Genomic DNA, 27,901 nt, shown 5'->3' with positions numbered 1-27,901 from the left:
TACAGTAACATAGATTGACTTTTATTATGTAACAGCAACATAATAAATAAATTTATGAAGTCATATGGCCTTTACAAAAAGACAGAAAAGATATTGCACCAAGTTTAGGTACTGGCTATTTGGACTGAATATTTGCTAAAGAAAAGATGGGGCACCACACCCAAAGTTAAGCGCAATTAAGTCCCTCTAATTTCAGTGGGGAAAAAATTAACTTGGAGTTAGAATCTTTCTCCTTGAAATCAATGGGACATTAAGGCTGCAATCCTTTACACATATCCCCGGGAGCGTCTCCCACTGAATTCAGCAACATACTTCTGAGTATATATGCCTAGGATTGCGTTGGGCAGGGCTTAACTTTGCCTAGGCAATGCCCCTGAGAGTTATCATCATTATATACATTTACGGAGTTAAGGCAAAACCAGATAACACTTTGAAAAGGACAGAAGGCTTGAGAAATAGATACCATTTAAAAATAAGAGGGAAGGATTTCCATCTCCACCTGATAAATTTAGCTATATCTAAGGAATGCATTCGGCTGATTTTTTTTTTAAGAAGAAGCTACTCTCAATCACTGAACTAAAAGTAAAGTCTAAGTGTATTTAAAAAAAAAAAAAGGAACGGCTGTTTTGCAGAGGTTTGCCAAAATGATTCTCTTTAACTCTGGTAAGCAATTTTTTTAGCGTAATAAACTCTTTCCTGGAACTAGAAAATCCTTTCTATAATATACAAATTCCTTTAATGTTCAGAGCAGGGGTGAAATCCAGCAGGTTCTGACAGGTTCTGGAGAACCGGTGGTGGAAATTTTGAGCAGTTCAGAGAACAGGCAAATACCACCTCTGGCTGGCCCCAGAGTGGGGTGGGAATGGAGATTTTGCAATATCCTTCCCCCAGGAGTGGGGAGGGAATGAGGATTTTGCAGTATCCTTCCCCTGGAGTGAGGTGGGAATGGAGATTTTGCAATATCCTTCCCCCTGGAGTGGGGTGGGAATGGAGATTTTGCAGTATCCTTCCCCTGCCATGCCCACCAAGCCACGCCCACCAAGCCACACCACACCCACCAAGCCACACCCACAGAACCAGTAGTAAAAAAATTTGGATTTCACCACTAGTTCAGAAAACATCTGACTGTGACATACAGATTTTCATAGGGCAGTCCTCTTTGAGCTTAACTATTTGAAGGAAAACATATGTGTGACTCTTCCAGAAACAGAATACACAAAAATTAATTAAGTCAAAATGCTTATCAGTAACTCTTCCTTTGCAACCGAGCAGCATGAATTTATGTTAATTTTTAGCACAAGGGGAATAAAGATATAATTCATATATTAATGAACAGTTCTTTGGCAGCTATGTGTTCATCTTGATTGAAGTTTTGATCCAGAAATTCTTAAATTGTAGACCTGGTTGCCAGTCTTTTAAAAATGGAATCGGGGGATGGGAGGGAAGAGGCAACTATAATTATTGACTTCTCCCACAAATCCAATATGTTCAGTTAAGGAACCTGGAATGAATCTTGCAGGCAGCTTCATTCTGTAACATCAAGCATAGATACGCATTGTCTGCTTTTAAGTCTTGCTTCCAATGTCCTGTATTTAAACACACAAAATTGGTTGAAATCTCAGGATGAATTCAAAGAGGGTCAAAATGCCATACAATAGAATCCAGATTTCACCCATGAGAAACCAAGAAAGAAAAATCAATCCAGAGGATGAGAAGATGGTCTTCAGAGAACAGAAGCAATGATTGGTCCACACCTAGGTGAAAGTCACAAGGCGATTGATTTTACAGGGGAAAGACCAAGAAGCCAGAAAACGTGGAATACTGCCATCCGCCAACCAGGTTACCTTTCTCCAGTTTAAGGTAGACCTTATCTTCCTTGTCTAGGTAGAGTAGGACTCCATTTGTGGCAGCTTCACGAGTGACATCTTTGTCCCCAGCAAAAGCTGAAATGACTGGTTTCCCGTTAAGCATCAAGTTCACCTGTCAAAAATAATAATAATTTTAAAATCCTTAAATACTCAAGTTAAGACATAGCCATTCAATACTACTAAGGTTGATGGGAAGCAGGGGTGCTATTCAGCAAGTTCTGACAGGTTCTGGAGAACTGGTAGCGGGAATTTTGAGTAGTTTAGAAAACTGACAAATACCACCTCTGGCTGGGCTCAGAGTGGGTTGGGAATGGAGATTTTGCAATATCCTTTCCCTGGAGTGGGGTGGGAATGGAGATTTTGCAGTATCCTTCCCCTGCCACACCCACCAAGCCACACCATGCCCACCAAGCCACACCCATAGAATCGGTAGTAAAAATAATTGAATTCCACCACTGATGAGACGGTTCCTTAGAAGGCCAGTGCAGCCTAGACACTGTTTGCCAATTTCAACATCTTTTCAGAAGTAGCAGAAATAAACAATTAGGTAAATTGAATGTGGGAAGGATGGAAATAGAAAGACAGACAGCAAATTGGTTGTGGGAGTGAAAGAATATTTATTTGATTTCCATAGTCACCCATATCAAGAAGTGACTCTGAGTGGAGTATATCATAAAAAAAAGCATTAAAACATTAGAAAATATATATGCCCATAAACTATTGCCATAGATATTAATACAGCCATGAAACAGAACCATTAGTATCCTCAGGGCCCCAAACCTGGTCACACAACCAGGTTTTCATGGCGTTACAAAAGGCCAACAAGATTAAAGTCAACCTAACCTCTGAAGAGTGGATGTTCCAAAGGGCAGGATCTAGGACTGAGAAGGCACATCTCTCGGTCCTCCCCAGAATATTCCTCCTTCCATTTTGCTATTGTACTGTGGCTTAGCTATGGTCTCAATGTTATTTAGGAAAACTATAAAATGAACCTAAAAACTGGCATGCTATACTTCACTTACCTTCCTCTACTTTTTCAATAGCTCCTTAACAGTTACTCAGACGTGCAACTGTACATGTGCAACGATTAAATTATACCTTGGTTCATTTATCTTCCTATCAAGATAATTAGATTCATCTATCTCCACATGTGCATATTGTAAACTGATGGGTAAGTGGAAATCTAATAGGGATGTGTGGACATGAGATCCAGCAGAGCTTTTCTTAGATTCTTATGCTCACTGTGGAAAGCTTCCCATATGATAATATCATTATAGAATTAGAAGGCATACCAAATCTAAATCATCCCGCATTCCATGCAGACATCTAAATTAAGATTCTGTGACAAATAGCTACCTACCTCTTTGAACCTATCATGATAAAGGGAACCCACCATGTTGCTTTGATTGTTGACCCTTTATAGATTTTTTTCCTGATGTTCAACTGGAATTTGCTTTGCTGTAATTTGAATTCAAAACAAAATGGCATGCTATCTTTTTAAAGGAGGGTATGGGGGCCTAGAGGTTAAGACAGAGTTCCCCAACCTTTCTGGCTTTGTGGACCAGCAGGAGATGGTGAAATGATGGTTCTGTGCAAGTGGTCAGCAAGTGCACACACACAGCTTCATTTGTGGTAGTGGTGGGCATGTGCGCCTTCCAGAAAAATGGAGCACACATGCACACACATGTCCATCGCTTCTGTGGCCCAGTTCTGAACAGCTCACAGCCCAGTAGCGGGCCACAGCCAGGGGGTTTGGGGACCCCTGGGTAAAGATACTGGGCTTCTTGACCCAAAGGTTGGCAGATTGAAACCCAAGTTTTTGCAAGTTTGTGACCTCCCATTCTTGTTCCAGCTCCTGCCAACTAACCATTTGAAAGCATGCAAATGCAAGTAGATAAATAGGTACCACTTTGGTGGGAAAGTAACAGCATTCCGTGTGCCCTGGCATTTAATCATGTTGGCCACATGTCTTTGGATGATGTTGATTGCCTCAACTAGGAAACAGAGATGAGTACTGCCCTCTAAAGTCAGAAACGACTGGACAGGGAATACATTTATTTTTTTTATTCTTTTAAAAGTCTTAAGAAAATTTTGGCATTATAGTTTTCCAGAGAGGAAACAGTAAATTCCATCAGAGAAAAGCCCAAATTAAAAGACTGGGCAGACCCAAGCAGGATGGGGGAGAGGGGAAGAGGCTCAGAGTAGCCATATTCTAGAATCTCTCAGGAGAGCCAGTTTGGCCTTGTAGTACAAGCATTAGGCTAGAAAGCCAGAAACCGTCAGTTCAAGTCCTTTCTTATCTATGAAAGCCAACTGGCTGATTTTGGGCTGGTCACTTTCTCTCAGCCCAACTTACCTCGTAGGATTGTTGTGTGACAAAAGAAGGAGGAAAATACATTGGATATGTTCACTGTCTTGAATTATTCGTTAAAGTAATAAAAGCGGGATAGAAATAAATAAAATAAATATATCTAGTAGATTAGAAAAGGAATATGTTGGAACTCAGTTGCCAGAATTCCCCAACCATCATGTTGGCAAGGAATTTTGGAACTTCAATCTCAGCACCTCTAAAGAAATCTTCAGCGGGCACCAAGGACCCCTCATTTCAAACCTGAGCTACAATATTCTCCTTTATCAGTTTCAATTCTTGCTGCATCAACATTTTCCCCCAAAATTCATTCTTCCATGGGTATTTGATTTTTGAAAAATTGCAAAACAGCCCTCTTACTAATATGTTCATGAAATGCATAGACAAATTTACACACATACGCTGTGCTACATCTGCCATCAACAGCATATAAAGATAATGCAGGGAAAAGGTTCCTCAGTAAAAATGTAATACACACACACACATGTTTTATATATATATATGGTTTTATATTTATATATTATATGGCATGTGGGAGGGAGCACACTGCATCCCTTTTGCCTTTCCGCTCCAATCCAGGAGCCCTCAAGCAGTTGCATTCATGACAAACCACTTAACCATTTAACAATTAACCATTCACTTAATCTCTCCCCTGGCTCAAATTGATGAAGGGAGAAGAACTTGTGACTCAGAGATTAATACAACTGCCTAACATGCAGTAGGCCAAGTTTGAATCCAAGTAAGGGAATGGCTAGCTGATGAAAGCTAATTAGCTTGAAATAGATCTATACTAGTCTCCCTTTATTTCTTTATCAGCAAAATATAAATTTTATATATATATATATATATATATATATATATATATATATATATATATATATACACACACACACACACACACACACATACATATATGAAAACTTGCACAGCTGAACAAATAAATGACAAATAAAACAGTTATATTTTAATTTTAGAAACCTTAAGATCACATGAAGCAGAACACTCAATACTAAAGAGTCTATAGATATCTTTATTTAATCACAAACTGGTAGTGCAGTGAAAATCAATAGAAGATGATTCATAGATAAACCATACTGTAGTACATTATTCTGGTAATAGGGAGCCACAAATTCTGGTAATAGGAAGCCACAAAGTCCCATAGTTTTGGAAGAAAAAAAACACGTTAGTAATCTGTGTCAGTGAGCCATAAATTGGTTTAGCATATTCTGGAAACTCAGTCAAAATAATTCGTAAAGCTTAGCCTTACTGTGTTGTGTAAGCATAGCTGACTGAGTTTCATTTCACAAATTATAGCCAAACAAAGCATAACTTAGAAAAAGTTTAAGTCACAGAATTATGCAGGTGGCTCCTTTATTTTTAATAGCCCTTGGTCTATTATTCTTTGTTTTACTTTGGATTTTATATTTTTCATGTATTTATTAATTGTTTTTAGCTCTGTTGTACACTACCCAGAGTTGCAATGGTTGAGTTGCTTGCTTCCAAGATGGGTAGCTATATAAATTGGAAGAAATAAAAGGGGAGAGAAGGAAAGATGGAAGGGTGAAAGAGAAGAAGAAGGAGGAAGGGAAGGGAAGGGAAGAGAAAGAAAAGGAAAGGAAGAAGGGAAGGGAAGGGAAGGGAAGGGAGGGAAGGGAAAGGAAAGGAAAGGAAAGGAAAGGAAGATGATAGATGATAGATGATAGATAAATGAGAGAGAGGGAGAGATGGAGAGAGGGAGGGAGAGATCTAACTAGCAGATCTAACCCTGCTAAGTTTTTTAAAGTTCAATGAAGGCCAGTCGGGTACTACAGTCTGCCAGCAATTAGTTGAACTAATAGACTTGATGTAAATCAGTTTCTTCTGCTCTGAATTATCAAAGGAAGATGAACTGAAAATATTTTAAGAATCAATTACCTTAGTGACTCTTAAACTAACTGGCTAAATACAAATTTATATCATTCCTATAAGGTAGAGCAGCAGACATATACATGTTTAACATTGAACTGGACTTTTCCCAACTGTTGTAGATTTGATGAATTATTGTGCCTTGCAATACTAATTTTGCAAGCTTCTGTATTTATTTCCCAGAAATAAGTCTCACTTGGTTCAGTGGACAAACTGCCAAATAAGTGAGCAGCAAGCACAGCAGAGGAGATGACTCTTGATATAATCTTAAATTATTCCCAAATTGGAGACAAGTTGTAAGCATCACTGAATTTCCATGAAATAGTGAAATAGTAGCAAATACAACATCTTAGGGAATTGGAAAATAGCCCAGAAAGTTCAAAAGAATCTTATTTAATTTCAAATGGAAGCTTTTTTTTTTCTTTAAAAGGAGAAGTTTAACTAGATGGCATATAAAAGGAACAGACAGAAATGTAAGACTGCTTCAGGGAGCTTAGAAATTATTTTAAACATAACAGGAGTTCAAATGAAATACACAATACAGACTAGAAAAGGCATAAACAGTTTTAAAATGATGCCAATAAAAAAAAGGAAAGTATAAAAGGCAAGAAAGCTTTATTTTACAAAGTGGAAAAATGGAGAAATAAACCATTAAACAAACTAATATAATATGCAGCATTGGTGGGATAAATAAAAATGGAATCAGAAGAGCCAATATCCATGACATGCAAACTTATAACAGAATCTAAATTCATCAGGGTTAGGAATGAAAGATGACAGTGAAACTAAACAGTGAATACCTAATTCTTGAAAGCAAAACAGTAATTAACAGAAGGCAAGATCATTTTTTACCGAAGGATCTTGACAAACTTGAACATTGGGCGCTATCTAACAAAATGAAATTCAATGGTGAAAAAAGTAAGGTTCTACATTTAGGCAAGAAAAACAAAATGCACAGATACAGAATATGTGGTACCTTGCTCACTAGTAGTAACTGTGAAAGGAATCTTGGAGTCCTAGTGGACAATCATTTAAATATGAGCCAGCAGTGTGCAGCAGCTGCCAAAAAAGCGATACAGTTCTAGGCTGCATAAACAGAGGGCTAGAATCAAGATCACATGAAGTGTTAATACTACTTTATAATGCCTTGGTAAGGCAACACTTGGAATACTGCATCCAGTTTTGGTTGCCACAATGTAAAAAAGATGTTGAGACTTTAGAAAGAGTGCAGAGAAGAGCAACAAAGATGATTAGGGGACTGGAGGCTAAAACATATGAAGAACAGTTGCAGGAACTGGGTATGTCTAATTTAATAAAAAGAAGGACTAGGGGAGACATGATAGCAGTGTTCCAGTATCTCAGGTGTTGCCACAGAGAAGAGGGAATCAAACTATTCTCCAAAGCACCTGAGGGCAGGACAAAAATCAATGGGTGGTAATCAAGGAGAGAAGCAACTTAGAACTAAGGAGAAATTTCCTGATAGTTAGAACAATTAATCAGTGGAAGAACTTGTCTCCAGAAGTTGTGAATGCTCCAACATTGAAAATTTTTAAGAAGATGTTGGATAACCACTTGTCTGAAGTGGTGTAGGGTTTCCTGCCTAAGCAGGGGGTTGGACTAGAAGACCTCCAAGGTCCCTTCTGTTATTCTATTCTATTCTATTCTATTCTATTCTATTCTATTCTATTCTATTCTATTCTATTCTATTCTATTCTATTCATTCTATTTTTTAGAAAAAGTGATATGATAGGTTATGGAACTCAACCATGTATTGCATCTGGAATCTACAGAGGAAGGCACATTTTAAGAAGAGGGAGCAGGAATACAAAAGAGCCCAGAATTGGTCCTTTCCAATTTCACTCATGGAAACTGTTCACCAACTGAAGACCAATTGCATATAAATGTGTACCTAATCCCCTCAAAGCTTTGTTTCCTTTCTTCCTGGATATGTATCCCACCTTTCTGTTTATTCCAACTCTCAGGGCAATTCACCACCATAAAAGAAGCAGACTACAAAATACAAAAAAATGTAAAACCAAACCAACATGTGAAATAATCGTTAGAAGAAACAGTAGCTAAGCAAAATGTTTTACCGTTTTCTTACACATTGAGAAAAAGTGAGAGGCAATTGCATTTCCTTAAAGCTGAGAGTCACACAGAAGAAACCCCTTATCTGTAAACTAAGCAGCCAAGTTTCTGGTAAGGATGGCATACTCAAAAGAGCCTCTCATACTGTAATATCAGGGAGAAGTAACCCCATAAACAAACATGTCCAAAGTCATTTAGAGCTTGAAAGGTCAACACCAGCATTTAAACTGAGCACGGTAATTAAATGGTAGCCAGGAGACATTTTAGTATAAGGTATCATAGGATTCCAGTATCTTGCAACAATCAACAACCAGCAGCTTGCCTGCTGCACTTTTGCACTAACTGCAATTTCCAGACATTGGTAAATTTCCAGAAAACACCCTGCATTAAGTCTGCCCTTTCTGGTGAGTGTGTGACTTTCTCCTTATCAACGGAATCTCTATCTTATCTAGGTTTAATTGCAATTTATTTATCCTCATCTTGCCTATTATTAAGATTAGGAAGTGTTCAAGGAAAGAGTGAAGGCAAATGAAGTCCAGGCAGAGAAAGAATATCATGGCTTCAAAACCTAAAGGACTAGTTTGGACAAAACTCAACAGCACTTTTTCGTGTGGCTGTTGATAATAATAGGATCGCCAACATGATCGCCAACATCTGACGATGGATATGGAAGGAGGAGGAGGAGCAGGAGCAGGAGCAGGAGGAGGAGGAGGTGGTCTTCAAGGATTCTGATTTCTTCCATGCTTCTAAGCATCTCTTCCTAAGCACATTTGTGACACTATTGTGATACTGAACATCCAAAGCCCAACTCTGATGGCCTGGAAGGGTACCATGGTCAATTATACCAAAACTATCCAAGAGAAGGAATAAAATTGAGTCTCCAGAACAAGTCATTTATGAGATATAAAAGCAGTCTCAGTAACATATCCCAAAATAAAACCCTGAAATAGATTCAGAAAAATCTGTTTCATCCTCTCATACTTATTTAATAGAGAAGTCTACCCAACTTCAGAAGACTTTGGTTTGGGTACAGTATTAAAAGCAATGAAAACCAAGCAAAATTGAGAACAGAACAATGTGCATCTTGGAAGAAAAAAATTCATCTGAAACCTAAAGGGGCTTATATTCACCTTAATGCAATGTCTGGAGGAAAAGCATCGTTAAAATAATCAAAGTAGAAGCCATGCTGGTTTCTGGGGTGATGCTCTAGGGCAGGGGTGTCAAAATTGAGGCCTGGGGGGTGTTTAGATCTGGCCTGCGGGGCCACCCTTGAAACAGTGAAGAACCAGCCCATGGTGCTTCTGCCAGCAAAGAGGTTGGGAGGGCTGCAGGCAGCCCTCCTGTGGTCCATTTTCACTGGCAGAGTGTTGCAGGAGGCCGTCACAGCCAAAAATGGACCTTGGGAGCCCCTTTTCATTGGCAGAGCACTCGGGCCGCCACAGGCGCCCCTGACACGAGTGATGTCGAGCTGGCAATGCCCACTGTGGCCACGCCCACCATGGCCCCCCAAGGTTGAACACAACCCTCATGCGGCCCTCAATGAAATCAAGTTTGATATCTCTGCTCTAGGGAGATGCCAAAGGAAAGGCATCATGACCAAGACTTCCCTGGACTTCTTGGGTGACATCGTTTGATCAACAGGATCTGGATCATTCTAGCTGATTATACAGGATAAGCAGAAATAGATAGATTGTCAGATAGTGAAATTCTATGTCAAGAAGAACTTTATAGGTTGTGATATATTGATGTATCTGGAGCTGGGAGGCAAGCTTTTTCCAGTGTATAAAATCATCTGCATTTAGATAGGGACTCCAACATTTGCCATCAAACATTTGCAACCATCCCAGAAGGCTTCTGCTAAGCAAAGTCCACTGGAGAAGCCAGATTCGCTTAATGACTGTGTGACTCACTTAAGACTGCAGAAAAAGAGGTCTTAAGATCAGGTGTGATTCACTTAACAACCATATCATTTAGCAACAGAAGTTTTGATCCCAACTGTGTTCCTAAGTCAAGGACTACTGTAGATAGAATCACTCAGTGGGATCTCAAGGAATTACCAATCCTTGACTAATGCTATTTGCTTTTAATTATGCATTCTTTAGCAGATCCTTCTATAGTTAATGAAGTTGCTATCCATCACTTAAATAAGTAGCTTCGTATAATCATTCCATGATTTTGATGTGGAGTAGAGCAGGGAAGGCAATATTTACAGATCTTCATATAGCCAAATTTGGCTAACGGACCATATCTCTGGTGGCCACTGCCCATGGCATATTTGTCTGCTACAATTATATTATTATTAAGTCAAATGTAATTATTTTTTGTAAGAAAAATGCAACATGATTCCAAAAATTAAAACACAGCCAAAGCATTAACTGAATTAGATTGCATGCTACTGCAGGCTACTTCTGCTGACTTCCGGTTGCCTGGAATTTGACAAGGTTGACTCAGCCTTCCATCCTTCTGAGGTGGGTAAAATGAGGACCCAGATTGGTGGGGGCAATATGCTAACTCTGTAAACCGCTTAGAGAGGGTGGTAAAGCACTGTGAAGTGGTATATAAGTCTAAGTGCTATTGCTATTGCTATGTATCTGCATAGGCATATGAAAAAAAAAAGTGAGTAGATCCTGGGAATCATTATATTCCACACATGTTATTTCCTTTTCGAAACAGCTAGGCAAATTCATTGCATAATTTTCCAGGTATTGCTGGAAAGAAATATGAAGCCAATGGCATACATAGTTTTTGGATGTAATGCTGGGAAACAAAATATAGCCCAGTGTGAAGAAGTGAATGGGACTACAAAAAAGCTGAACTCTATTCAGTGAAATTAAATACTATTCATGTGACTTTTCTCATTTTTAATAATGTTCTCATTTTGTCACATTCAGAATTAGAATTGGTGGTAATCAACTCTAGGGTCTCATTGATGGATGGATTGATTGATTGATATGACTGCCCATCCTACTAACATGATTCTGGGCAATTAAGACAAATTTCAAAACAATAGAAATACATATATGTGTGTGTGTATACACACACACAAACAGAAAACCACAGAATTTAACAATCATTGGGGAAAAAAAACACCCTCATGAATAGTATGGTATAAATATTTAAAGATTTGTATGGGTTTCTACATGAGAGCTAATTTGCAGATTGCATCAAGTCATCCTTCACTGGCTAAAGTGAGAGAATATTATGTATGCTTTCATGTATGAAATCCTCATGTGCAAAGAACTATTTACACCTCTTAGCTGTGACCAATAACAACACAATTTCAGGCACAAGGAGAATAGTTGGAATTGGACTGCAATTTTTCTGAGACTGGGGGGAAATGCGAGCATCTGTATGATATGCTAATTGATCTTTTAAATACATATTTATTCAATCATCAGATAATCATCTGGAAAATTAACAAATCCCATTGCGTCCTACATACGTTAAAATGGCTTCTATACTGACGATGCTGAGTCCCAAATTAGATATTACATTCCATTAAGTTTCTCTATTTGAACTGGAGAAAGGATAGAAAATAGCATTTAACCCCTTCACTCCCAAAGGCTTAAATCCAGGAAGCCCTCTCTGGCACTTGCTCAACAGCTATCTAACAACTTTGACATCAACACACAGTGGAAAGCCAAATGGGCTGCTGAACGCCCAGATAAAAGGCAGTTACATAGATGACCCTACACAAAAGGTCCCAGGTTTTGACCTTCCTCACCAGCGTTGGTCAACTCTGAACAGGATCCATGCCCAACATGGTGTCTGCCAGGACTCATTGTTTAAGTGGGGTCTTGTCTCTACCTCTCTGTGTGACTGTGGTGCTCCTTGATAAAATATCCATCACATTGTGTCTGAATGTCCGTCAAGAGCTTACACCGGCCCAATGTCTGATTTTTTTCACCCTGTCCTTGAATGGCTGGGTGGACTGGACATTAACATTTGAATCACCATAAGTCCATGTATTTGCCATACGCTAAATAAATAAATAACCCCCCAGCTGATCTTCCACTGGAAAATGCCTTTCCTGAACACTTGTTCTTTCTGCAAGGAAACATATATATTTGGATCCCATTTCTTTTTTTTTTTTTTTTTTTTGGTGTGGAAAAGTAATTTCCAAAGCACAAACATCAGGAGTGGAAAGAATTAATTAGATTGACTTAAAAATTGTATGTAAGTCATTCTTAAGGCTTTCATTTATTCTCCTAGCTTTCAGTATAATATAGTCAGTATAATATACTATACACACACACACACACACACACACACACACACAGTATAATATAGTATAATATAATCAGAACGGTCAAACAATTGGCAACTTCACATCTCAACCAACAAATGCTCTGTCTTACACATTGGCAAAAAAAATCAGAACACAAAATTCAAGCTGGGCGGATACGACCTCATAGATGACCCTCACTCTGTCAAGGACCTTGGAGTACTCATCTCAAATGATCTACATGCCAGAGCTCACTGTAACAGCATTGCTAAAAAAGCATTAAGAGTTGTTAACCTAATCTTACATAGCTTCTTCTCTGGTAATATTGAACTGAAAACTAGGGCATACAAAACTTTTGCTAGACCAATTCTTGAATACAGCTCATCTGTCTGGAATCCGCACTGCATATCGGACATTAATACAATCAAACGAGTCCAGAGATATTTCACGAGAAGTGTCCTCCACTCTTCTGCTCGCAACAGAATAACCTTATGCCATTAAACTTGAAATTTTGGGCTTAGACAACTTAGAACTTTGCTGTCTTCAGTCCAACCTAAACGTAGTACATAAAATTATCTGCTACAATGTCCTACTTGTCAATGACTACTTCAGCTTCAACCACAACAATACACGAGCACACATTAAATACAAACTCAAGGTAAACCACTCCAAACTTGATTGCAGAAAATACAACTTCAGAAACAAAGTGGTCAATGCCTGGAATGCACTACCTGACTCTGTGGTTTCTTCCCCAAACCCCCAAAGCTTTAACCTTAGACTGTCTACTATTGACCTCACCCCATTCCTATGAGTCTTTAAGGGGCGTGCTTAGATCTGTTATCTAATACACGCTTGACAAATAGATAGATAGATAGATAGATAGATAGATAGATAGATAGATAGATAGATAGATAGATAGATAAATAAATAAATAAACAAACAAACAAACAAACAAATAAATATAGTATAGTATAGTATAGTATAACAAGAACTGGAGAAGAGGGTATTCAAAGTCCCAACTTTTTTTTTTTACAAGGATTGTAAAGAAAAAAAAGGAGATTGAGCTTTCATTGTGTAGTTTCAGCTGCATTCTTTGAATTTATGCTGCAGATGTCTCGGGGGGTACAATGCCAAGGGAATGGAGGGGCTTCCCAGGGGTTCTATTTATTTTATTAATATATTCATTTTTTTATTCCACTCATTACTTTATTAATAACTTAAGGCAGCAAACATACTTAATATGGTATGTTAAATAGGATCCTCCTCCTATTTTCCTCACAACAACAACCTTGGATTGGGCTGAGAGAGTGGCTGGCCCAAAGTCACCCGCCTGGCATTCATGCCTAAAGCAGGACTAGAACTCACAACTCCTAGTGATTGGCTCAAAGTCACTCAACAGGCTTTCATGCCTAAGGCAGGATTAGCATTCACAGTCTCCAATTTTTACTACCGGTTCTGTGGGTGTAGCTTGATGGGCATGGTGTGGCTTGGTGGGCGTGGCTTGGTGGGCGTGGCATGGGAAGGATACTGCAAAATCTCCATTCCCACCCCACTCCTGGGGAAGGATATTGCAAAATCTCCATTCCCACCCCACTCTGGGGCCAGCCAGAGGTGGTATTTGCCTGTTCTCTGAACTACTCAAAATTTCTGCTACCGGTTCTCCAGAATCTGTCAGAACCTGCTGGATTTCACGAGGCCTGAGGAGAGCTGTAGCCCTATCAATGCAGCCCTCGGGTACCTGCAAAAGCTCTTGCCAGATCCTGTTGCACTCAGAGAAAAGTTAAGATTCAGCTTGAATATATAAAATGTCTTTATTGTTGTCACACAACTTAAAGGATAGAAAAGCATCCTCTATCAAACTAAGAGTCAAATTACATGTATACAAGTAGTCCTCAATTTACGAGCACAACTGAGCCCAAAATTTATATTGATAGGAGAGAAATTTGTTAAGTGAGTTTTGCCCCATTGTACAACTTTTCTTGCCATGTTTGTTAAGTGAATCACTGCGGCTGTTAGGTAAGTAACATGGTTGTTAAATGAATCTTGGCTTCCCCCATTGACTTTCCTTGTCAAAAAGTCACTAAAGCTGATCGCATGATCCCGGGACACTGCAATTTTCACATATATGAACTACTGTGTTTTTCCCAAAATAAGACTGGGTCCAAAAGATACATTATGGCTTATTTTCCGGTTAGGTCTTATTTTGTGAAAATAAAGTACTAAACGCCTCCGTTTGCCGATGATCTTAACTGGGCCTTATTTGGGGGATAAGGCTTATATTATGAGCATCCTGAAAAATCATGCTAGGCCTTATTTTCCAGTTGGGTCTTATTTTGGGGGAAACAGGGTAGTTGTCGAGCATCTGAATGTAAATCACATGACCATAGGGGATGCTGCAATGGCCATACGTGTGAAAAATGGTCTTAAGTCACTTTTTTCAGTGCTGTGGTAACAGTCACGAAACAGACTGTTGTAAGTCAAGGATTACCTGTATATGCATGATTCGAAAAAACCCTGAATTTCTTTCTCCCTTGCAGAGGAGGGAAGCCACGCTTTTCTCAAAATGGGTTGTTATGGCCACCTGCTTAATGCTTTCATAAAGGAATTCTCTATTTCCAAGCTTCATGCCTTGCTAACTTCAACTCTCACCATTTCTGAGGCATAGGCTGTAGACTCATGAGCTCAGGCAACGCAGGAACAGATTACAACGAAATTGCTCTCGAGCTATTGCAGTAATATATTCAGCGAAATGAAGATAGGCATTATAAGCCTAGGAGAGGTATGCTCTGTTGACCATTCATTTCCCCAGATGCCGTTCCACCTCCTTATCATAGCTCATCTTGCCGCCTTCTTTTTTTTTTTTAAGAGGCAGTTGGTTGCAGAAATATAAGGAGTTTAAAAGGGAAGCCCACAACTAGTATTTAGTATGTCTTCCACCATGATGCTTATCGTCTGCAATGATTCTGAAGTAGAAATGAAAGAGGCTTTTAAACTACCATCACACAAAAAAAGGTCTAGCAATCTCTCAAAGTCTAATCACCGCCTTTATAACTTCTTGGCTCCTGGAAAACAATGGACTACACATAAGTGAGTAGCCAACAGTACAACAGATTTGAAAGGGACCTTGGAAGTCTTCTAATCCAAGCCCCTGCTCAAGCAAGAAACCCTATACCACTTCTTAAAAACCTCCAGTGTTGGAACATCACTGAGCCTGGTGGCGCAGCAGACTAATAGCCTGTTATAGCCTGTTATTAACATTCAGCTGCCTACAATTACTGCATGTTCGAATCTCCCCAGGCTCAAGGTTGACTCAGCCTTCCATCCTTTCTAAGGTAGGTAAAATGAGGAGCTGGTTTGTGGGGGCAATAAGCTGACTTTGCATAAAAAAGAATACCGCTTGGGGGGGGTCGAAAGCCCTACTAAGCAGCTATATACAAAAGTATGAAGGCTATTGCTTAACACATTGTAAGCCGCCCTGAGTCTCCGGAGAAGGGCAGCATATAAATCAAATTAAAAAAAAAAAAACATCCACTACTTCTGGAGGCAAGTCATTTCAGCCAGGAGTCCAAAACAAACCAACTTCATGAACATTGTATCGCTTTGTGCCTTCTAAACATACAAAAGTATATGACATCATCTTAGAAAGCTGGCTTCGTATTTCAAGGGAAATGATCTGAAATCCTAATGTTATTTTCTATAAGAATTTCTGGTACATTGCTATAGATTTGTTATGACTCAACCCTACATATCTTTGCTTAAAAATTAATTCTTGAGAACATTTATCACTAGCCAATGATGTTTCATGCAAAATTGTTATACCATCACAGTTGTGCCACAATTATTTCCTGTCCATTTCTGGCCCTAGTTCAAAGTTTTGGTGCTGAGCTGTAAAGACTATAATTATTTAGGACCAGTGAGACTAAAGGAACATTCCCAGCCATACTTATCTATGCACTCATGCAGTTAAGGATAGTTTGCTTGGCAATTTGCAGCTCTTCCAACTAAAGCTCTACTTTCTTTTATTTTCTTTTCTTCTAAAAATTGTTTTTATTGAACATTTTCCAACTTTAAAAAAAACATAAGTACAAAAGAAAAAAGGGGGGAAAAAGAAAACAAATACAAATACAAATAAATAAAAAACACAAGCGACACAACAATGTAATATAATTTTACAGCTTTCCATATCAGCATCAGAGGTAGGTTTTCAGCAGGTTCTCACCAGTTCTGGAGAACCAGTAGCAGAAATTTTCAGTAATTTGGAGAACCAACAGTAAACATTCTGACTGGCCCCGTCCCCATCTATTCTCTGCCTCCCAATTCCCAGCTGATTGGGAGGAAATGGGGATTTTGCAGTAACCTTCCCCCGGAGTGGTGTGGGAATGGAGATTTTACAGTATCCTTCCCCTGGAGTGGGGTGGGAATGAAGATTTTACAGTATCCTTCCCCTGCCATGCCCACCAAGCCACACCCACAGAACTGGTAGTAAAAATTTTTGAAACCCACCACTAATCAGCATGTATATTCTGCTTTTGTAATTCACTATTCAATATTTGCCTTCTCATAAATTTTAACAATTCTAGTAATAGTATAATAATCTACCTTCTTTTCTGTAACATTTCAGATTTTAACGCTGCATTTTGAACTTTTAAAATCTGCATTGTATTGAGGTTTTCCAAATTGTGTAAGTTATATAAATTGGGGTGGCCTTTTATTATTTACCTGTTCCTATAAATCAGTGTTTTGTAAAAAAAAAGACATATTTAGCACATATGGACTTCAACTCCCAAAATTCCCCACTCCGCATGGCCATTGTTAAGACTTCTGGGAGTTTCCACAGATCTTACAGTTGCTCAGGTTGCTGTGCAGAGCTACAGAAAGAAATAACACACTGGTATCCTGATGGAATGTTTTCTGAATTCCCAGGAGGCAGGAGTACATTTCAGAGAAAGAAGAAAAGTGCAATTTAGTGTGGGAGAGAGAGAGAGTGAAGACAGCTGCTCCCTAATAGTTTCCAGAGTATATGTTTTAAGGTGCACGTAGTCTGCTTTAGTTTGGCAAAATGACTTTTCTATAGGCGAAGAACAATAAAGGAAACTGCTTACAAGAATTTCAACAGGTCTTTCTAAATTTTTAGGGTCTGATGCCTTTAGATATAGACAAGCTCTCTGCATAATGTTTTATAAAATATTTCTTAGATGCATGTACTGCTTTTCAAGGTCACGCAAAGTGTTAGTTCAGCTTTCTAATGCCTTCTTAAGGCCACACTTGGACTATTGCATCCAGCTTTGGTCGCCACAATATAAAGGATGTTTAGACTCTAGAAAGAGTATACAGAGAAGCTGTGCCAACTTAATTTTGGCTGCATTGCATTCCTGGTATTTAATGCTCTTTGATGAGTGAGTTATGAAGAAATTGTGACATGAAACTCAACTTGGGACATTTTGGACAAGCTGCCATATCTAGAATGGGCATGTAAGACTGTAATCTGATTTCTCTGTTAAAATCTATTAGTCTTTCTTACCAGTAGCTATCCGTATTGTTTCATTCATGTTTATATTGGATTCTTTTGATATGTTATATATTTTTAATATTTATTTTTTATTTATTTATTTATTTATTTTATCATATTTGTATACCGCCCTACTCCCGGAGGACTCAGGGTGGTGAACAGCCAAGATAAAAATACAAATAACATACAAAAGTTAAAAGCTATTAAAAATAGATTCAATAGTTTGGGCTCAAAAAACAAATTTAAGACATCCAATTTATGTAAAACATTTAAAACCCAATTTAAAAGGGAGAGTTAGGCCAGACCAGCCTGTTGGAATAAAAACGTTTTTAGGGCGCGGCGGAAGATGCGTAAGTCTTGGATCCTCTGTATCTCCGGGGGGAGCTCGTTCCAGATGGCAGGTGCCCCCACAGAGAAGGCTCTCCCCCTGGGGGCCGCCAATCGACATTGTTTGGCCGACAGCACCCTAATAACCTACAACATGATGCTTTTAGACTAAAGCTAATATCCAATGTAAGTATGATAGAGGGGGAGGGAGGGAGGAAGGAAAAAAGGAAAAAAGGAAAGAAGGAAAGAAGGAAAGACAGAAGGAAAGACAGAAACATTAACCATGCTAGCCTCAAAGATTATTTTTTTTAATTCAACATACCTGAATTGTTTGGCTCTGGTAGACTTTAATTACATGAAAATTAAAACTGTATATTCCTTTTCTCGGTGCTACAAACACAGACTCCAATGTAAAGAAATTGCCCACATTTACTAGGATCTATAAATAAAAGAAAAGAAACCAGTAATTAATGGAAGCATTCCAAGCTCTGGAAAACAATGAAATAATTATTTTGAATGAACCCAAGTTTAATTACAGGTTTTGCGCATTGTTCATCTGACACTGAAGTGTATGCAAATAGTCTGATTTTACTTCCAACATCCTCATAACAAGATGTAATGTGTGCTATTATTATTTGAATAAAACCCACTTATTTTCAATTAAAGGTATAGAAATTCCTTCCTCGCATTCTTTAACTTCTCCACATGCTTAGTTGAGAGTAAACATTACTGAAAGCAACAGGAACCTATTTCTGAGTATACTTAGAGTCATGTGACATATTTTTCTACAACCAGCTGAGAGGCTGCTCAGTTCCACTACAGTTCATGCTGGGTTTCGAGCAGGTGAGTCATCTCATCACATGGAATAGAATTACTTAGATAGCTAAAAACATTTAGCACAAATCTTCAAGTTCTTTAGTTACGTAAGCCTCACCAAAGTAGCCAGGCAGATACAAACAGAAGCACAATGAATGCCAGCTGTTGAATAAAGCTGCCCACAAACTTCTGTTACTCAAGCAAGTGGATCAAGCTTTACAACACTTCTGAATCTTCAAGATTATTTGGCCAATGAATGAGAACACTACAGAATTTCCTTCAGCTATTGATGGTGCAATGCAAGGCATTTGCTACACTGAATCGATCCGGAACATGCTCAGATCCAAAACCATGGTTCCCAATAAGTACGCAATAAGTACAACCATGGCTGTAGAGCCAACCACTCAGAATATAGCCGTGCCAAGTAACAGCAACATTAGGAAGGAGGAGTATGAGAAGCTGGAGAAGTACCAGGGTCTGAAGGAGGAACTAGAGAGGAAGTGGAATGTAAAGATCAAAGTGGTCCCAGGGGTAGTACAAGCATTTGGCCTGTGACTCCTAAGATGGGAGAGTGGCTCCAACTGATCCCAAGAACCTCAGAGCTCTCTGTTCAGAAGAGTGCAAAGTTAGGAGATATTGTGCGGAACCCTCGAACTCCCAGGCCATTGATAGAGGACTCAAGATGGAGGAAGACACATACCATCTATAGGGATAAGAAGGGAATTTTTAGATGACAGATAGATAGATAGATAGATAGATAGATAGATAGATAGATAGATAGATGATAGAGAGAAAATAGATGATAGATAGATAGATAGATAGATAGATAGATAGATAGATAGATGATAGATAGATAGATAGATAGATAGATAGATGATAGATAGATAGATAGATGATAGATGATAGATGATAGATGATAGATAGATAGTTAGATAGAGATAGATAGATAGATAGATAGATAGATGATAGATAGATAGATGATAGATAGATGATAGATGATAGATGATAGATGATAGATAGATAGATAGATAGATAGATAGATAGATAGATAGATAGATGATAGATAGATGATAGATAGATAGAGATAGATAGATAGATAGAGATGGAGGGAGAGAGAGAGAGAGTTGACAACTGACAGACACAATTAGCACTGTGCATTCATGTCTTATTTCCATCTCCTTCCACAATTTTTTGCACTCTTCTTTCATCAGGCATATATTGTAGATCCAGGATGTGCTCATGACATGAAGTTATTCCATGTCTTGAACTATATGAGCATCAATGTTCTTATGGTTGTCCTCAGCTGGAAACAGATTCTCCATTCATCTCAGTGGGAAGGATGACTATGTCTTTATGAAGGATTGTGCCATGAAAAATTCCATTTGGTAGCTTGGAGAATCCCACTTAACTTTGGAATGGATAAGGTTTTAATGTAAAATAGGCAAGGCTGGATGTTATAGTTGCTATTACTGATTTGTTTCTTTGTTTTAAATTGTGTGCAGACTCTTTTAGAGTTTACAGTTCAGTTTGTGAATGCTTCCATCTCAAATTAGCTGGGAATGAGGTTGAGGCTACCATCCATCTCCCGCTTAAATTTACTGAAACATTCACGGGTAATCCTACTCACTTTGGAATGCAGACTCCAATATTCCACACAAATTGAGAGCCAACATCAGATAGTCTGAAGTTGTATACATGCAACATTTCTGTTTAAAAGACCCCACATTAACATTTAGTGTTTTCTAAATAGAAAGGATAATGTTTCTTCTCCCAGATCTATACCTATGTCTTACTTTTAATTCAAGAAAGCAATGAATAATTATCCTGACTTTTTTTTATCAACACTAAAATTCTTGAATTAAATCTAGTTTTGAGGAAAATCTGTAGTTTAGTAGTATAACTATTTAGAATTCTTGTCTTCATTTCCTGAGCAATATCATTTCTCTGTCTATTCCTTACAACCTTAACATAAACCCCACCTTTCCCACTAAGCTTGTGCTTAATCTCATAATCCTTATTGCTTACAAAAATGATAGCTGAGTTCATAAGAGAAACATGCATTTCTGTTCTTTGCTGCTCTTGAGCCAATCTCTCCTCCCTAACTCTATTATTTTTGTTGTTGATGTCTCTTTTATTCATTAAACATGAAACTCAGTCAACTGAACATTTAAAAATGTGTCACAAATATGATTGACTGGTGCTAATGATTGATACAGGTTGCTGCCAGCATCCTAGGTATCAACCAAGTATCTTCTTAAAATGTACAATGTTTTGAGTAGCACAGTTTTTTGTAGTTCCTCTGGTGTTATTGCAGGAAACTGCAATTTTTTGTTGTATTTTGTAAAGTTCAACACGGTGCCAAGTGCCCCAATGACAATGGGTATCACTATTACATGTTTCATCCATAATCGCGTAGTTTTGATGGCCAGGTTGTTGTTGTTGTTGTTTTGTTGTTGTTGTTGTTATTGTCATACAGTCAGCCAGATGTATAGACATGATTTGCGATTTTGTCCATCTATCAGGCCCTTACCAAGGACCACATATAGACAGATGGTGTTGTTTGTTAAAGGTATTAGTGCAAGCTGTAAGCTCTTCCAACTAAAGCTCCCTTTTGCAATTGATTGATGTTGATTTTGTCAATGTCAATGGTGTTCAACTGGTGCTCAAGTTGTTTTGGAATTGCATCCCAGGTGCCTATTATTGTTGTCGTTGTTTGTCATATAGATGTTTAGACTGGATATTATTTTTTATCCACCTAAAGAGTCCTTCCCAAGGATCTGGGATAGAGATGTTGCTGTTTGATGGTGGTAACAGTATTGTTACAGGCTGCAAGCTGCTCCAAGTAAATTTGCCTTTTGCAATTGACTAAGGATGATTTTGTTAATGCCAATGGTGTTCACATTATACTCCAGAGGTATTGAGACTGCATCCATAGCATCTATTACTATTAACTTTTGCCATGGTTCTTCTAATTCTATTTGCAGGTCTTTATATTTTGTGATTTTTCCCCCAGTTTTTTTTTTTCTTCTTCTATTTGGCTGTCTCCAGATATTGGAATATCCACTATCTGGACATTTTTGTCTTATTGAATAATTGCTAAATCTAGGGTGTTGTGTGACAGATGCTTATCTGTTGAAATCCTAGAGTGCTTTAGCTTCTTCATTTTCTGTTACGTTGTCTATTCTATGGTCCTACCAGTTCTTGCTTGTAGTCAAGTGATATACACCGTTGTTGGTACTTTGTCATGTCATTGTTAGTAATCAATCAGTGTGAACTTCTTGCAGCACCTAACTAGGTGGTCCACTGTTTATTAAGCTTCTTGGCAGAGATGCCATTTGCTGTCTGTTGCTGCCTTCTCAATTCTGGCTTCATAGTGCTTTTACAGCCATCTCTAAGCTCTTTACAGAGTCAGCATATTGCCCTCAACAATCTGGGTCCACATTTTACTCACCTCAGAAGGATGGAAGATTGAGTCAACCTTGTGCCTGGTGAGATTTGAACTGCTGAACTGCAGCTAGCAGTCAGCCGAAGTAGCCTGCAGTGCTGCACTCTAACCACTGTGCCACCTTGGCTCTTTACATGCATTTGTTCTTAAGGTATGGTCTTGTGAAGCCAGATTCAGCCCTTCGGTCTCTTTCTCCAACTTTCCTGCTCTTAGCCCTTTCCAGGTCTTGTTATCAAATTTTCCTGTGTGTTTTTTTTCTTTTTAATATACTGGCTATATACTTGCCTTGCCATATCTGTTTTCTATTCTTCATTTGGTCTTTCATATGGGCCAGTTTGGTCTCTTCGGAGTTCACTAAGTCTTCATGATACCCCAGCTTCAGTGCATCACTGTTCTTCAGATATTTTTCCAATGTCCTTTTTTTTTTCTTCAATTGTCTGGTGGACTTACAACATTCCATGCCTACCTATGTTCCTTGGTAAGTAGATTCTGTCAACATCAATGCATGGATTGAAGCACATAATTCATTGTGATTATTTTGTGGGGGCTTCCTATCCAGGACTTCTAGTTTTGTTTGAGTCAAATCCATTCTTCCAGCTACACATTTCATGACTGGAATTATCCAAGTATTAATCGCCTTGATAGTATTTCCACCACTGAGTTTGGACCTTAAATTTTTTTTCAATTTTCTGATGTATTCATTACTAACCTTCTTCTAGACTTCAGTATGCCTAATGTTGACAGTTTATTATTATTGTTATTACCTGCCTGGCCAGTTTTGCAATCCTCTATCCATTAACTGGGAAATAAGACCCACTTCATTAAATCACTTTTTTTAAAATAAAAGTGTAGAATCCCAAGGCTTTCTATATAATACAGAGGAATTTATAAAAATCTGAACTATGGCTCATGCACTCATGCAGTTCTCATCTCTGCCACAAATTTATCCGAGAATCTAATATAATATACCTTTTCCGGCTTCTCCTGGCACCAGAGATGTATTAACACTGTGCTTTGGACCTTTTAAAATATCATCTACTTTTTCATAATTTGTTGTCTTTAAAATTGCTTTATTGTTTTATTCTGCTTTGTATGTGTCTGCCTCTAACTCTGCCCTGTTATCTTTTACCAGAGGGCACTGTTCAAAATAAATGTAACGTGCTGTGAAATATCCACTTTGCATATTGTACATTTTAGTTTGCCTTTCAATTAAATTCCACACAGTCGCGAACCCTTTCTTATAAATAAACAGGTCACCCTCTGAAGTTCTCAATAAACTTTGATGGAATAACAGCCATCTAACATGTGCTTTGCATGTAAGGCCTATTTTTTTTTCAGCAGCCTTTCTCAATGCGATGCCCTTGAAAGTTTCTGACCATAACATCCATTAAACTCTGATCCCTAATCATTCTACAAGGGGCTGACAAAAAAATGCAGCCCAACATATCTGGAAGACAGAGGAACAGAAAACCTTCTCAGATCATTTGCAAAGGATGGGAAAGGATTGTGTCTTGTAAAGTGGATCATCCACTGATATGATACAGCCCAAGAGAAGTGAGATTGTGTGTGTGTGTGTGTGTGTGTGTGTGTGTGTGTGTGTATCTATATCTATCTATATCATCTATATCTATCTATCTATCCCTGAATAAATATTACAGCATAAATTTATCAGCGCTCCTGTCGAAAACAATTTCTTTAGATTACATAGAGATAGCTAAAAAATTAAAATGAATAACACAAAACTGTAGATCCAGTACAAGACTAAACTTTATAAACAGCTAGATGAGAAATCATCATTATTATTATAATAAAAAACCACATATAGCATATTATTTAAACAATAATAATATATTATTGTAAAAGTAATGGAATGTAATATTGCATACTCTATGACTCTACCATCTAAAAATATACTAGTACCAGTAACAGGAAGAATAGCTTCATCTCTTCTTTTGCTCTGCAGAAAAAAAAATATTTGTAGAAGTTCTACTTGGGTCATTTTCATAAGACAAGTTGTAATCCTTCTCCTGTGCCTTGATGTCAGCAACATCAATGAAATGGACAGATCATCCACTTCACCCCATCTATTTGACCACCTGCCTAAATACATTTCTGGGAGCTTAAAGGAGAATAAACTCCATTCAATGGGACTTTCTTCTCAATAAACATGTATAGGATTGGAGTGTACCTTAGCAATATGTTTTGGGATCAGTCAGGGTAGGGATGTACTTCAGTTGTCATGACAATTCTAGAAGCAATATTGTTTGCATATAATGAGTAACATATGCTGGCTAATATGTCCAGTAATGAATGTGAAGATGTAAATGAAACATATGAAGGCAAGAAGTGGATGGTATCTCATAGGAAAATGGGAAGTTAAAACTTTGCAGAAAGAGTAGGGCGTTTTTAAGTGGTACACTTAAGTAGAGGGGAGAAGCATATAATTGAAGCATATACTTTTAAAAGTCATCTCTTATATATCTTGTATCTGGATAGAAGTGGGAAAATACTGATCTTTTGCCTTCTATTCCTTCCCCTGAGAAACAGGTAACTGTCATGGGGTTCCTCCATCTGTATGTATCTTACATTACATATACACCTGACTTCTGATTCCCTGAAAAGATTAATGACAATGTGACTGAGTTGGTTACAAGATTCCTAGGACTCTTTAACACTCGGGAGAAATGCAGATCTGTCAGCCAGTCAAAAAATATGCCTTTAAAAAAACTAAAAAATAACTTGTGGGCTTAATTAAACCCTTCAGCTAATATTTGCAAAAATCTGCTGTATCTACAGCTCTATAAGCACATACAATGCATAAACAGCTGATGGTAGGATATTAGATACATGGATTTTAAACCAGAATTGGCATGATATAACTCCAATGCCTTTCTGTCTTCTCCTTCAAAACATGGATCTTTGCCAGTTCAAAAATTGCATCCTGTAAATGGGATCACTTTCAGCAGGAAAACTGACACATTTGTTTAATTTTCCTATTGAAACAGATTGATTATATTAAGTCACATTAGATCAAAATTGGAAATGCAAGATGTTATTTTGGAAAGTAAGAGGAATACATTTTTTTTTCTATTTTTCCAAAAGATATGGGTAAAGGAATTATTATTGTCTATTTCAGGAATGGATTTGGAAGAAGGGAGGGGTGCAGAAAGTCCTTCCAAGGTTGCAAAAATCTGCAGTGATGCTACTAAGGTGCAGTGAATTTTCCAAAGGACTGCCTCCATATTTTACTAGTGAGATCTGACTCAGTTTTATCAGTACATTATCTATATCCATGCCAAATACATGCCGATTTAAGTACAGAGTAAGTCCGGTGTAGGATATAGGTTCTGTAGGGTGCAGAAACCTCATAAAAGATTTGAAAGATTTAAGATTGAAAGATTTGAATGATTTTGAAAACTCATAAAAGGTTTAAGCTGTTGGGAAATCTGATTGCTAATCAACTGAAGAGCTTCTGAAGATTTGGAGGTTTTCTTTATATATCTTCACTTTATCTCTCCTCCCTCCACTTTGAAGCCTTTAACAAATTTCCAGCTATTTTTTTTTTCAGGATATCAATGTTAAATTAAAATACCAAAATCTTATGCATTGCTATTTCTAAGTAAACATTCTCAGGAATAAACTACAAGGATACATGAGTAAGTTGATTTTTACAGTCTTCCCTCAGTATGCTCTCTGAAGCATTAAATCATTCCTGTATTGTCTGGTATCACCTCAATTATTCCAGCACATCAAGAATAGTAAAATTGTTACTTATGTCATAATGTGAAACAGATTCTTTGTGTATGTGTATGTGTGAAATCCTAACTGCCAGAACTTATTTAACCCTCCATGTGCCTTTAAATGTAAAGTGGAAATGTAGAAACAGAAATCAATAAGTAATAGAAAAAAAGAACTTCATTCTCAGAGGAAAGCATGCGTGAAATTGCTAACCATCTTTTTCAGAGGAGAAACAAATCTCATGAACTGAACAGAGCGACCGAATGGACCAAAAGCATCTGTCTCCAATTCCTAAGTTTCAGCCCACTCCTTTCAAAGGAGGATTAAAGAGTTTGCAAATCAACTCCACCTGTTGATTCCCACCTACTGTCCTTATCCTATCTCATCTCAGTACTGTAAGCAGCTGCCTCCCTCTCCACTTTTAACCTAGTCCCTTTTCCAGGGGTGAAATCACTTTAAAAAAAAAAACTCACCTTAAACAAAATTCAGGCAAAACCAACTTCCCCACTCCAAACACACGCTCCTTTTAGCCATAGGAAATGATTAGAATGTCTTTCTACTTACGGGCAAGCTACCCATGTACGTTCTTTTTTACCTGATCAAAATAGATTATCCTGGTTTTGTTGCTCATCTCAGAAGGCTCGTGGTTGGTACTCCTGACCGCCGAGAAAGCCACCTTAGAATTAGCAGCCCGTACAGAGATCCCCAGAGGAGAAGAAGAGGATCCCTTAGAATCGGTCGCTGGGTTGGAATCGCAAACTACCAAGCATTTCCCTTCCAGTACGATGGGTTCCGTGTCATTCTGCGCCCAGACGGGGAAAGCGGAGAGAGCCAACGTTAGGAGGATGGTGGGCACCATGGACAGCGCCCTGCTTAAAGCGCCCATGTTCAGCACCAGGAGCGGCGGACAGCGAAACCTTGCGCGGAGCGCCCCAACGTTCCTCTCCTTTCCACCTCTCTCCACGCTTACACAGACCACGCCACAAAGCCAGCTCTAGCAGCCCAACCAGCAGCGGAGGGGGGAAAAAAATCACCACTCTTACACAGACAGAGGCACAGAGGCACACACACACCGCTTGCTACCAGCACAGCAGCAGCAGCAGCAGAAGCTTCTTCTAAAGATTTTCAACATTTCCAGCGGAGAAAAAAAAAGTCTGTTTGATTTTGGAGGGAAGGATCCTTTAAAAAGCAATCGGAAATGTGCTTCCAAACACCTCCTGGACCAAATCAGCTCTTCCCGGTGCCCCTTTCTTTGCCATTGAAACCCCCCCCCCCCGCTCCCAGAATCCAGGAGGAGAAAGCTATGGCGGGAGACGGGGTGGGTGGATGGGGGTGGGAGCCCTGAGGTGAATTATTGACGAAAGAAAGCGAGAGCGAGATCAGGAAGAAATAAAAACATTTGACGTAGCAATGAGTCGCCTCATCTTGCCCCCCATTCTTGTCCTGCAGGGATTTCGCCGACACGCTCAACTATTGATAGCGGAGACTTGCCTTCCAAACTGGCTCAGATACTGTGGTTGAGGCTCGTTTGGCAGGATGCTTTGCAAAAGCGAAGTTCCCTCGCTCTTTACCACGATTCCCCCCAGCGTCATGGCATACAAAAGCACGCCCA

General features: G+C 38.6%; 1 protein-coding gene across 1 annotated transcript; it reads right to left on the bottom strand.

Moving 5' to 3' along the window:
- On the bottom strand, positions 1-27,901 carry CBLN4 (cerebellin 4 precursor). The gene is made up of 3 exons (XM_034433002.3): positions 26,885-27,901; positions 18,613-18,729; positions 1-1,980 (listed from the first exon to the last, which is right to left on the bottom strand). The coding sequence occupies exons 1-3, from the start codon at positions 27,173-27,175 to the stop codon at positions 1,783-1,785; spliced, it is 606 nt and encodes a 201-aa protein (XP_034288893.1). The 5' UTR covers positions 27,176-27,901; the 3' UTR covers positions 1-1,782.

This window comes from Pantherophis guttatus, chromosome 3 (assembly GCF_059756535.1).
Source record: "Pantherophis guttatus breed Tessera chromosome 3, ASM5975653v1, whole genome shotgun sequence".
Taxonomy (NCBI): Eukaryota; Metazoa; Chordata; class Lepidosauria; order Squamata; family Colubridae; genus Pantherophis; species Pantherophis guttatus.
Note: the sequence above shows the minus strand (reverse complement) of the source record. Positions and strands in the feature narration are given on the sequence as shown.

What these genes read in the sequence shown, in the direction of transcription:
- CBLN4 (XM_034433002.3), bottom strand. Translation starts at nt 27,175, where the DNA reads ATGGGCGCTTTAAGCAGGGCGCTGTCCATGGTGCCCACCATCCTCCTA. An exon ending in GGATAATCTATTTTGATCAG is followed by an intron (nt 18,730 to 26,884) that starts GTAAAAAAGAAC and finishes TTTTATTTATAG; the next exon opens with ATCCTAGTAAATGTGGGCAA. An exon ending in ACCAGAGCCAAACAATTCAG is followed by an intron (nt 1,981 to 18,612) that starts GTATGTTGAATT and finishes TATTTTTGACAG; the next exon opens with GTGAACTTGATGCTTAACGG.